This window comes from Anneissia japonica, unplaced genomic scaffold (assembly GCF_011630105.1).
Source record: "Anneissia japonica isolate Jap-2015-1 unplaced genomic scaffold, ASM1163010v1 scaffold750_len1593409_cov174, whole genome shotgun sequence".
NCBI lineage: Eukaryota > Metazoa > Echinodermata > Crinoidea > Comatulida > Comatulidae > Anneissia > Anneissia japonica.
The window spans coordinates 557,939-570,009 of record NW_022756705.1 but is presented as its reverse complement, the minus strand read 5'-3'; the positions used below and the strand labels follow the sequence as shown (position 1 = coordinate 570,009).

The 12,071-nt window shown below is 34.0% G+C and overlaps 1 protein-coding gene and 1 non-coding gene across 2 annotated transcripts; one reads left to right on the top strand and one right to left on the bottom strand.

Moving 5' to 3' along the window:
* Positions 1-1,762: 1,762 nt before the first annotated feature.
* LOC117124378 (U4/U6.U5 small nuclear ribonucleoprotein 27 kDa protein-like) lies at positions 1,763-10,778 on the bottom strand. Its single transcript, XM_033270605.1, has 9 exons — positions 10,641-10,778; positions 7,850-7,900; positions 6,857-6,902; positions 4,597-4,620; positions 3,824-3,880; positions 3,469-3,542; positions 2,732-2,799; positions 2,299-2,363; positions 1,763-1,937 (listed from the first exon to the last, which is right to left on the bottom strand). Exons 1-9 carry the CDS (start codon positions 10,684-10,686, stop codon positions 1,883-1,885), a joined length of 486 nt encoding a protein of 161 aa, XP_033126496.1. The 5' UTR covers positions 10,687-10,778; the 3' UTR covers positions 1,763-1,882.
* Positions 10,779-11,000: 222 nt separating this feature from the next.
* On the top strand, positions 11,001-11,073 carry Trnar-ccu. The gene has a single exon. It is a non-coding gene; the product is annotated as a tRNA-Arg (tRNA).
* The last annotated feature ends 998 nt before the right edge of the window (positions 11,074-12,071 follow it).

The window sequence follows — 12,071 nt, the reverse complement described above, 5'->3', positions numbered from 1 at the left end:
GGCCATTTTGAATGCGTAATTTGGAGTTGTTCCCCCAAAGGGATTTTGGGTAATTTTGAGTTCTGAACTTCTCAAGACCTATATTTTCAGAAAATATCAAAATTAGCCGGTAGTACTTCCATTGCCACCTCCACCCCAAAATAGCCTCTAATCTGCTGGCCTACGTTTAACCTACTTAATTTGGATAAAAGCAAAGACCTGACACTGAATTTCAATTGAAGAAAAAAATGCATCCTAGTTTCTTAATCATTATAAATCTTATACTAAAGAGAAGAAAATAATGCAAACTACCCCAATCCCAGGTTACTAAGTGATGTCAAGAGGGAGGAGGTTGGGTCTAAACATGCAAGTGGAATTAGAATTTTTGCCTATTCAAAACCTAATCAATTAACTTGTGGTCTTGTTGAGACCTGACCAACTGTACCAGTGGCTACAGCCCTGTACATACATACAAACAGGAAATAAGCATATACAGTATACCCTACACATTTATTGATGATTATTCAATATCGCATGATGATTTTCTTGCATTTTCAATTAGGAATATATTCATAATAAAGATCTTATACTGTAATAACAAGATAGCGCTCTCTACAATTTCACAAGTAACAAAAAGAAGCGTTGACGTACGGTAAGGAGTGGAGTTGAATAGCTTGGTGGTTAAGATGCTTACCTTCTAATCCCAGGGTCCTGGGTTCAATTCCTGTCATTGTTGCAGGATTTTTTCTCATGACCAAAACAACTCCACTCCCTAAGCCTGTTATTGAGAATTAGTTTGTATAAAGCATCGTGTGTGTATGTTTGTCTTGTGAAAGGGATTGTCACCTACAAAATAGGACTTATATATTCTCTATTAACAATCTTTGGCGCATGTGTTGTGCACCTAAATAAATAATAAAATAAAAAGCATACAAAGTAATCGTTATTGAGAAAGCGTCCTAGTCGTTACCATGGTTCTTACAGAATTTGCACGCAGAAATCACAAAATGCGCTATCTTTAGTTTAAGATATTTTATGTTAAAGTTGAAAAGTAATTTTTAATGAGAGGGTGCCCTACACTGCATTGTTACAGAATTTGCACCCAGAAATTGAAGATTGCGCTATCTTGTTATTGTAAGATCTTTGATTTACAGTACAAGTTTTATTGAGAGCAGCATCGCTATAAGTATTGCCGCAAATCTTTCCCAATGCAAATTAAATATGCTCTTGTCACAGTCAGCTCGACAAATCTTTTGTTTTCCCCCTTTTCTTAAGGCCAACTCAGACAGCGTCGGCCGACGCAGCCCGACGCGATTTGTTGTCGCGTCGGGTCTGTGTGAGTTGAACGCAGACGCGATGGTGTGCGTCAGGAGCAGTCGCGTAGTAGAATATTAAACGTGTTTAATATTTCTCACGACGGCTTAAGACTGTCCCCGACGATAAATCGGGTCGGGCTGCATCGGCCGACGCTGTCTGAGTTGGCCTTTAGGCGCCTTTATATACTTTGCCAAAAAAGTGTAGAAAAACTGCAAGAGGTCCAACTCTCAGAGTTTCATTGAAACGCAATACTATCTCGAAAACTACTACCACAAACTAGAGGGGGTACTTCACAAAAACAAAAAAGGCGTTCACATCAAACGCGTACTGCTTATCAAACGCGTGCTGCTTCTATAGAATGCATGTTCAAGTTTTTTGTTTCATTGCATAAATGCATACTCTTTGACTTTGCACAAAACATCCAACAATAACTTGTAGCTGACATTGAATAAATGGAATAAAATTATTATATTGCCATAGCAGTATTTATTTTAAAAATTCCATTTGTAAATTAGCCACCAGAGGCCGTTGTGCAGTATAACGAGTCTAGTTGCAGGAGAAACTCCTGATACAGGTAGCCAGCACCTCATGCAATGAAATCCAGGGGTCTATTGAAGCCACCTCTTCTGTTCATATATTGCCTGTTGGTAGAAAAAAAGGAGACAAATCATATAAAATATAATTTACTTTCTAAACTAAACAATATACTATGATGTAACCATGGTGCTTGGCTTCTATGGACTGCAGGACCATGTTGAATAAAAATTATAGAAAAAATTCAGAAGAAATATATGTAATGTACACTCTATAGTTGTTTTATAACAAAATATATCAATTATTTTCAAAAAATTGCTGCTTTTGAATAAGCATCACTCCAAACATGTATGTAAAATGTATTTAATTTTTATGAACATGTTATGTATGAAACAAAATGTTATAATTAGCAAAGCACGTTCTGTTAGATGTGAGAAAATAAACTTTCAAAAATTAATAAGAACTTGCCTGTATCGTCTATTTACTTTTATAGTCGAAGCTGATGCATTGTTAGAACCAGGTACATGCTGGCCCTGTTAATAAAAAAATATTATTATTATTATTATTATATAAATATTATGTAAGGTAGAGAACAACACCACACACTGTATGCTGACTCTAGTAAAGGTATATAGTTCATCATAAAATATGTAAAACCTTAAAAACAAATTCAATTAAAATTTCAATTTATAAATTTTTTTATACACAATGCCCATTTTTGAGCTGGCCCATGCTCCTTCGACAAAGCTTTGTACATTTGTGTTGAAATAAAGAAGGTAAGCTTTTCCAACAAATAGTCAATTGCCATTAAGGGGCCCTAAGTCTCCTATGTGTCTTGGGAGTGTCCTGGAAATCAGGAAGGCCTCCCTGTCCATTAAACAAGCATAGAATAAGATATTACCTTTGTTGTATCAAAGTTACAGAAGCCCATTAATTTCATCATTTCACTGTCTTCTTCAGTTAGAGGTGCTGAAAAGATAGTTAATGAATATAATACATTTGAATAGTATAATGTTAATTCATGTTATTTTGATAAATTTTGGAAAAATGAACAGTAGGTCTTTTAAATGTAAAGTGCCTAGGAATATCTGTGATCCTAAAGGCACTATGTAAAGGTTTTTCTTCTTCTTAGAAGAAGAAAATTACTTGGAAATAGCCCATTACTTTGTTTTTCATTGTAACATCATTTATGTAAGTTGTAATTGTGTTTTTAAATAATATTACTACAATACCCACTTGTATTGTACAGTACCTAAAACAACTGTGTGGTTGATCTACTTACAAAGTTACACAGCATTCACATCAAATCCTACTGATCAAAAAATCAAACCAGTGTGTTATGGCCAACTCAGACAGACAGCGTTGTATGACACAGTTCGATGGGGTTTATTGGTGCATCAGATCTGTGCGAGTTAAACACAGACGCAATAGTCTGCATCGGAGACAGTCGTGTCCAGAACATTAACATGTTAAATATTCTCACGATGGCTTAAGACTGTTCCCCGATAATGTTTTGCGTCAGGATGCGTCACAAGACGCTGTCTGAGTTGGCCTTTAGATACTGGCATTTAGTGCTTCGGAAACGTGGTCCGAATTTCAATTCGGATTCGATGTGAATGTACCTAAGTACATACTTACCTTCAAGCTTATCCTTAGGCTTAGGTCCAGATGGACCACTTGTGTTTTTAGTTTCCTTGCTTGGAGCTGGTGACCTAATAATAACAATGTATTATAGTTATATATTATATGTCCATATAGTAAAACTAGTACATGGTAATAGAACATATTGATGTAGTTAAGATGCAGCTTGGTAATTAAAATATTTACTTTCCAATCTCAGGGGCACTTGGTTCACACCCTGAAAAGAACTGAGATTTTTAATATCAGTAAAAACAACCACCCTCCACCGCCACCACTTATTTGTGTGATTGATATGTTAAAAATTTCATCTTTAAAAGTACATTACAATGTATCATAACATAAGTGCCCTTACCGTGACCTTGAATGGCTTCTGTTGTACCTCCTCCTTGTTGGTGACCGTGAATGAGATCTGAATATGACAAAGAAAAAAAATGAATGTTTATTTTATTGGCTTTGCCTCTTCTACTTCATTAAAATGTGTGTGAAAATAAATATATAACATATACAGCCTTATTGTTATCATGGACAAGCAACTTATGTTGCTTATGATCGTGAAATTAGACCTAGGGTATACACCTAGCTTTGTGTTTAAGGTCATGATTTGTAGAGCTTTGAAGAAATTGTTTATACTTGTAAGGTTTAGGTTTTTCATTTCACTTTCATTTATTCAATACACAGATAAAACCAAAATAATACAAAATCTACAACATGCAAGGTGTTCATTACCTGAGGATTGCCAAAAGTGCATGCACTATCAAGTGGCTCTCCTGCACTACTGTAAACATCTTTATGAAAAAACAAGACACAAAAATCCAATATAGGAGATTCAAATAGATCAGCAGTAAGCTATTAGGCCTAGGATTTAATTTTGTGGTTTTCTATGCCAAAAAAGCTGATTTTAGCCCTAGGAGTTTTGTTTGTATGCCTCAGCATTTGTTGGACTTGTTCATGAATTGTTCGTATGTAGGAAAGCCTATGATCAATGATTCTAGGTAGTCTATTAGAGAGTGGTTTCTGGATCATAAGCTATTTAGTATTGAGTTTAATTAAGACCTTTTGATTTCCGGTTTTTTTTAGGCCTAAGAGAATAATGAAAATATATCAATTTCTTAAACACAGTATTACCTTCTTCTTCTTGGTGATATTGACCTGAAAAAAAAAAAACAATTTAAAAGTTACTTGTTTAGGACACAACATTGAGGTTTTAAATAATTTATCATTCAATTTCATGGGCAAAATATAGCATAACATACTAACAATGCAACTGAAATATTATTTAACCACTAAAATTTTGAATACTATGTTGAAACTTCAGCGTTGCGGTGTACACGATTTCGATTTTCATTCCTCTGCACTTTATTTTTTAATCAGATACTCCACTTGGCCTCTTTTTGGCTAAGATAGTTAAATAATTTATTAATATTATTAATAACAATGATTACTGAAATAATAGTTAGTCAGAGGGCTTATTTATGGTTATGGTAGCCTGGTTCACGTCGAACTTTTATCTAGATATAGATAGATACTAGTTGAAAGTTTGACGTGAACCACTCAATTATAGCTAGATAAAGGCTTAAGTCACTTAAAGTTAAGTGACCTAACTTCACTAGAATAACAGTAAATTAACTTGCTTAACGGTAAAGTCGGCTCAGATTACAAGGACACGATTACATAACGTAGGCATCAGCCAGCGTTGTTGTGCTGTACCACCATTATCATCTTCTGGCTGGCAACAACGTACTCCAACAATGCTAACAACAGCAGCATAGTAGTCTCATTAGTCTGCTTTTCAGAAATTACTTGTAATATTATGGGTAAAAACCCAGCTAACGTCCTTTTTACGAATAGTCGTATTACAAATGACCTTTGCCCTTTGCATCATCCACCAAGTAGTAACGTCAAAAAGTCCGATTGCGTACATTTTCCAAAGTGATAATGTATATTATTCTTAATAAAAAAATCAGATTTGTTGTATTTATTTATTTATTGACAATTCTATCTTTTCCATTTCCACTATAATAGTCACTATTAATTCAGTTTCAACGAACTACCACCAACATCAGTCGTTAAAATGAGCTCACATGTTTACGATGACGAAATAAAAAAGTGTGTTGAAGTCAGCAACTTATTTGACACCGCGAAGCTACATTTTCGCGAAGTGCATGTAAACAACACAATTGAGCGATCTAAAAACTACAAAACAGGACAGAAAGGTCCATAAAGTATACAGACGTTTTAACGAGAATTAAAACAATATTTTGTTAAAATAATTCGTTTTTTATTGAAAGTAAATTTAGCTAGGGCCTAGAGAATCTACTACTACTTAGATTGCGATAGAACATGCTGCTGCACTGTCGGTTGGTTCGTACTGGTCGGCTAGGCTGGTAGTGGAAACTGACACCTGATCTACATACAGTAGTTTACGAATTTGGCAGTTTTTTTAACGAACACCCCTTGTTAATAGAGGTTCGTAAAATACAGTAGACGTTTTATTAAACAAGCCTTTCCACCGTGTGACGTCGACGGCCTGAAACTGGCTGGCTGTTTATCTGGCTCTAACTTGGCATTGAACGCAATTAGGGGATTATCATATCATGTTTCAAGACGGGTATATCTAGATAAAGTTCAACGTGAACCAGGCTAATATGTATACAGTTAAACTTGCCTAAGTCGACTGTGTCTAAGTCGAATAATTTCTAAGTCGATCTTATTTTACATGCCAAATTGTGTTTTCCATTAATGACAAATCTGTAAGTCAAATTTTATCTAATTAGTCGAACAATATTTCAATGGCATTTTGGATTCGACTTAGGCATCCAACTGTACTACAGTAAGCCTGAAGGTGGCACTTTCCTACAGCAGCCATCTTATATGGTACACATACACAACTCTGCATTGCTTTGTTGCCTAGTCAGCACTCTAGTTGTTTAATAGCTCTGTGTAATTAACAAAGAGGATTAGAAAAATCTGGAAATTGATATTTTGACACCAACTGATAAATTGTGTGCCCAAAGATTGGAATTTAATGTTGGTCAACCTAAGAATTTTTCTTAAATTTAAGGATCAAATAAGTTACGAACTTCCAATTGGCCTCTTGGAGACTCCGATGTCATAAACACTTGTTAATAGGTAAGGACAATTTTGAAAGTTAACACCAAAGTACACAAATTAAGCAATTCTAATATTGAATTTGATGGTTCAAGTGTATTTTCTTAAAACTGCCAACTAACCTTTCCACTTTTTTTCTAGTTGATGTAAGTTTTACTGATCATTTCATTTCAAATTATTTAGAATGATAAAAATAGTATTAATTACACTGCCTTTTGCAGTTTAATTTCTAAATATAAAACCTACCTGTATGCAAATAAAAGGAAGTTTATTTTACCTTGGTCGGTAGTGCTTTGGGGATCTACTTCTTGACCGACTTCTATCTGAAAAAAAAAAAACAAAGGAAGTTGAATCTACAGTAAAATAAAAATATTTTTACATTTCATTGTGTCTACATACATTAGCCAAACTTGCCGGATTTTAGTAGTATTTACTTTGACAAAACATTAACAACCTTAATCTTACACCAATTTGTCACTCCCTGGGATGAACTTGGATTTTAATCCGTCGATACTGTAGGTACTCATTTATTTAGGCCTACAACTGTACTCATCACTTCTAGCAAACTGCAACCGTGCACATGTGACTGTGCATAAACTGGACCATGAATTGAGCATTTATTTAAAATATATATGAGCGCTACACAAATATTATTTATTATTATTATATTACTATTGTTTTTATTTTTATTATTATTATTATTATCATTATAATGCGCACCCTTGACATTCGATAACCACTGAGATGCAGATGGCACATAAACTGGCCTAAACGACTGACACTGATGTTTGACTGAATCAACTTGCAAGTCTATGTCACCTATTGCTCTTTAAAAATAGGTGATGCCAGGTGCACAGTGGTTCATTTTACTGTTTTAACCTAGTCAGGTCTTAATCAGCTAAGGTGATTTCATAAAGTCCGCAATTGCAATGAAACATGTGCCAAGTATCGTTTTCATCAACAAACCACTTAGATGGCAAGCACAATTTACCCTTATTGTCATAAGAAAAAACTGTTAACAGCAATTAAGTTTGCTTTTTGTTTATCATGTCACGGACAATGGTACTGTCTTTTTGTGTGTATTCAAACATATTTGGATGGTGAAATAAATCAAATGAACTTAGCAGACAGCATAGATTCCCTATGTGTCCGCACAGAATAGAAATGGATTCGCCAAACGGTAGGCTGTCCGTTGGGCAACAAAAGGTATGTACACGCCTATATCACACAAAGCATGTGTAAATACTGTATGCCTAGCCACAAGAATTACCTTTTCTTCTTCTGTGAGATTGCCTTTCCCTAGATGTGGACCGTCTCCTAGCTGCAAAAAACATAAGCCAGAATTAGAATTTACACGCACTGTATGGACTACATACATGTTTCTGCCTGTAAAACATTACATTACACTAAATATAATGTTTTCTTATCAAGCGGGAAGTCCATCAACTACAACAACAAGAAACACAATAAATATCATTTTTTTTCCAATTTATTAATAAACGTCAAAGCATTCATATTTAGTAATGTACAATCATTACATTACCACAACATAAATAAGACGTGATTACTAATAAAAATCAAGGATTTATGATATAACAAATTGTCAAACTATTCCAATTATTATACTCTTTGCTGCCTATTAATAATTATATATTTATTTATATTAGAAGTTGAGTTAAAAGTTTATATTTTAATTTTGAACATACAATTCAAATTCAATACAAGCTTTGCTTTATATGGTCTCATCACATAGTAGTGACAAAAGTGGAATAAAGTAAAAAGTGAAATGAAATAAAATCACTTTTCTTCAAACTTCTTTTACACCAATTGATTAGTTACCACATTAATACTCTAGGCCTACTACTAGTAGGCCTATTTAGGCATTATTATAATAGTAGCCCTAGAAGGGCTATAGATATTATATACTATTTAAAAAAAAACCGAAAGGTCCACTGATTAATCTCAGATAAGAAAGTATAATACATACTCCAAGTATTGAAATACACGCCATCGTGTCAGCAATGATGACATAATTAATGTCGAAATATTGAATCCCAACACGATGGCGTGTATTTCAATACTTGGAGTATGTATTATACTTTCTTATATACTATTTTATTAATAGATAATTACACAATTAAATTACAGTGACCATCTGTGACTACAGTAGGCACTCAGCTAGGCATAGGCCTACATCTAGACTACACTACAGTACCTACACTACCTAATAAATAAGGCATGAATCATTCCCTAATTATAATATTAATAAATTATAGGCCCTAGTAGGGCTTAGGCTAGGCCTATGGCCAAGTTTTTAGGGCATATGCTAGCTATACCAAAATAGCCTAGTAGGGCAGTATTCCTACTTCACCCGGTGATTCCTTCACCCTAGCTAGGTTAGGCCTGCCCTAGGACTAGGCCTATCCTAGTGCCGGCATATGACCAGTTGAGCCGCCGACAAGTTGAGCTGCCGGTCATTTCTATGAAACGCCAAGCGCGTCTCTCAAAATTGGTTAATTTGTTATTTGTACTATTTTGTTAAATTATTTAATTAAATTATTTATTATATACTGTATATGTTTAACAAATAGTACAAAAATAAAAATATATAATTTACAAAACCATAGTAATACTAATTTTACTTAATTACTGTTTTATTAATGCTCTATTAATTATTTTTGTTTTATCTTCCATGGTTAATTTGCTGAGTATTTGATCAGTCGGCTTGCCGATGTCATCAGTGAATGAACCCCTCGGATACCAGCTACATATTCATCCCACAGTCTTGTCAGTCGTTGATTTGCTCGTATTGCCGTTCGTGATGTATAAGTTGTGTAATTGAAAATTAGAATTTTGATTATTTTGCAAAATCGTATTAAAAATGTAATAACTTGATTATTTTTATTTTGTTTATTTACGTTTGGTTTCCGTTTTAACATATTTTCAAAAGTGTATAAGTTTTGTAATTGAAAATTTGAATCAAAAGTGTTTATAAAACAATAACATAATTACATCGGCAAGCCGACTGATCAAATACTCAGCATATTAACCATGGAAGATAAAACAAAAATAATTAATAGAGCATTAATAAAACAGTAATAAGTAAAATTAGTAAAACCAATTTGATTTTAAATAGACAGATGACTATAAACAATAAATTTAAATGTGTTAGTCCTATGTTATTATACAGTATTTACTATGGTTTTGTAATATTTTTATTTTTGTACCATTTGTTAAACTTATATATAATAAATGATAAGAATGTATGGAGTTTTTGTTTTTTACTATCTGGCAAGCCGACTGAGCAAATACTCACAAAATTTAAATTAAAACAATAGAAAGAACGAGTAAATAAATTGAAATACACCCCAAAAATATTTAATAAATCAGTGCAAAAACCGAGTATTAAATAAATTGAAATAATTGAGTAAATAAACTGAAATACATCCCAAACAACAGTACCAAGAACAAGTAAATATATTGAAATACGCCCCAAAAATATTTAATAAAACAGTAAAACGAGTAAATTAATTTGAAATACTCCCCAAAAGTATTTAACAAAATAGTACAAATAACGAAAGTTAATTGAAATACGCCGCAATTAACGCACTACATTCACTGAGAGACGCGCTTGGGTTGGCGTTTCATAGAAATGACCAGCGGCTCAACTTGTCGGCGGCTCAACCGGTCATAATCCCTAGTACCTAGCTAGCGTTTCATCATCATGTTTTTTAATAAAATAAACAACGGCCGAAATGATCGAACATCGGCCTATCTAAGGTTAGCCTACCTCCAGGTTGGCAGCGCTAATAATGCACTTTAGTACTCTACCCTAACCCTAACATTAACAATAACATAGCGAGACTGAAGTTATGGTTAGACTCTTCAGATGCTAGGCCTAGACTAGCCTACCCTACCTAACTACTAGTTAGGCGGGAATTCCCGGTAGGCGGCCTATGCCTAGTAGTAGGCCTAGCTAGCGCTTGCCCTGCTGGGTTGGGCGGGGGCCTAGCCTAACCTAGCTAGGTCCCTATATTGTAGGCTAACCTACAAAGGCCTACCTCTTCTTCCAAGCGGTGAACGAGATCGGCTTCGACTTCGTCCCATGATTGTGGTTGTTGCTATATCAGAAAATTAACAAATGCTTTTCTGCTACCAAAACCGTAACAACACCACCATTTTGAAAAAGTTAGCCTCATTCAAAGCGTTTGTATCATAAATTGATAGCAAGTAAATAATATTAATTTGTAAACTGCTAAATTTATCATCAATAAAAAATTCAAAGAAATTATAAATATCTTTAAAACATTCACAAATAATCAGAACTTTTAAAATACAAAATATGAAATAAATTAAACATATTTTGAAGCCAAAGTGTATGTAATGAAATTGTAAGTGTAATTCAAGAGGATTTCTGGGTAGCCTCCGTGGCCTAATGGATAAGGCATCGGCCTCCTAAGCCGGGGATTGCGGGTTCGAGTCCCGTCGGAGGTGTTTTGTTTTATTTTTTTTATTCTTCTCTCTTCTTCCCTTTCTCTCTCTCTCTCTCTCTATCTCTCTGCAATTGGTATGCAATTATGATTTTTTTTTTTTTTTTTTTTTTTTTTTTTGTGTGAATGCGACGATATGTTTTCCTTTTTAAAAGTTTGCATTTACATAAAAGACGGTGATTCGATTGGCTGAGCGATTAGCAGAGGGGCAAGCAGCCTAGCCATTATATTTGCTCGTGTGTGCTACTTAAAGAACCCAGTACACCAGTATATACTGGTACAAACAGCCCATGTGGTGGACGACGAGAGCTGTTCAAGGCACCAGTTAACGGATAGCACAGACAAGGGACCCTTAAGGGAGAATAACAAGTATATAAGCGCCTTGTATCCTTTGGCAAAAGGCTCTATTTAAATTTCTATATTTAAAATTGTCATTATTATTATTATTATTATTATATTATTATTATTATTATTATTATTATTATTATTATTATTATTATTATTATTATTATTATTATTATTAGTCCTATTATCTCATATATAACAGATACAAGATAGGCCTAGGCCTACTAAACTAAAACCAAAATTTCTTGTAGACCTACCGTCTGGCATAATAATACTGTATAACTTACTACAGTATATGCATTATATTTAATTTTGGAATTATCTATTTAATTATTATCAACATTATTTTTATTTATTTATTTATGGGTATCAATCTTCAAGTGTGTACGCTATAAAAAATACATAACTTTTAAGCCACCACCTGGTTATTTGATGCATCCATTATTAGAGAAAAGAGTAAGACTGTTTTAGTCTCAAATAAGTGTCGTTATCAGGTTCCGTCCTCATTGTCGTATAGTCTTTCATCGCCAAATCATCATCCACATTATATCATCGCCATTGTCGTCGTCGTCTTCGTAGTTCATCACCATAATCACCAGTTGTTTGGAAACTATACCAGAGGTCAATCCTCTTTCCATCTTTTGCAATCCATTTGTT

What these genes read in the sequence shown, in the direction of transcription:
- LOC117124378 (XM_033270605.1), bottom strand. Translation starts at nt 10,686, where the DNA reads ATGGGACGAAGTCGAAGCCGATCTCGTTCACCGCTTGGAAGAAGAG. An exon ending in CCAAAGCACTACCGACCAAG is followed by an intron (nt 4,621 to 6,856) that starts GTAAAATAAACT and finishes TTTTTTTTTCAG; the next exon opens with GTCAATATCACCAAGAAGAA. An exon ending in GCCTAAGGATAAGCTTGAAG is followed by an intron (nt 2,800 to 3,468) that starts GTAAGTATGTAC and finishes CTATCTTTTCAG; the next exon opens with CACCTCTAACTGAAGAAGAC.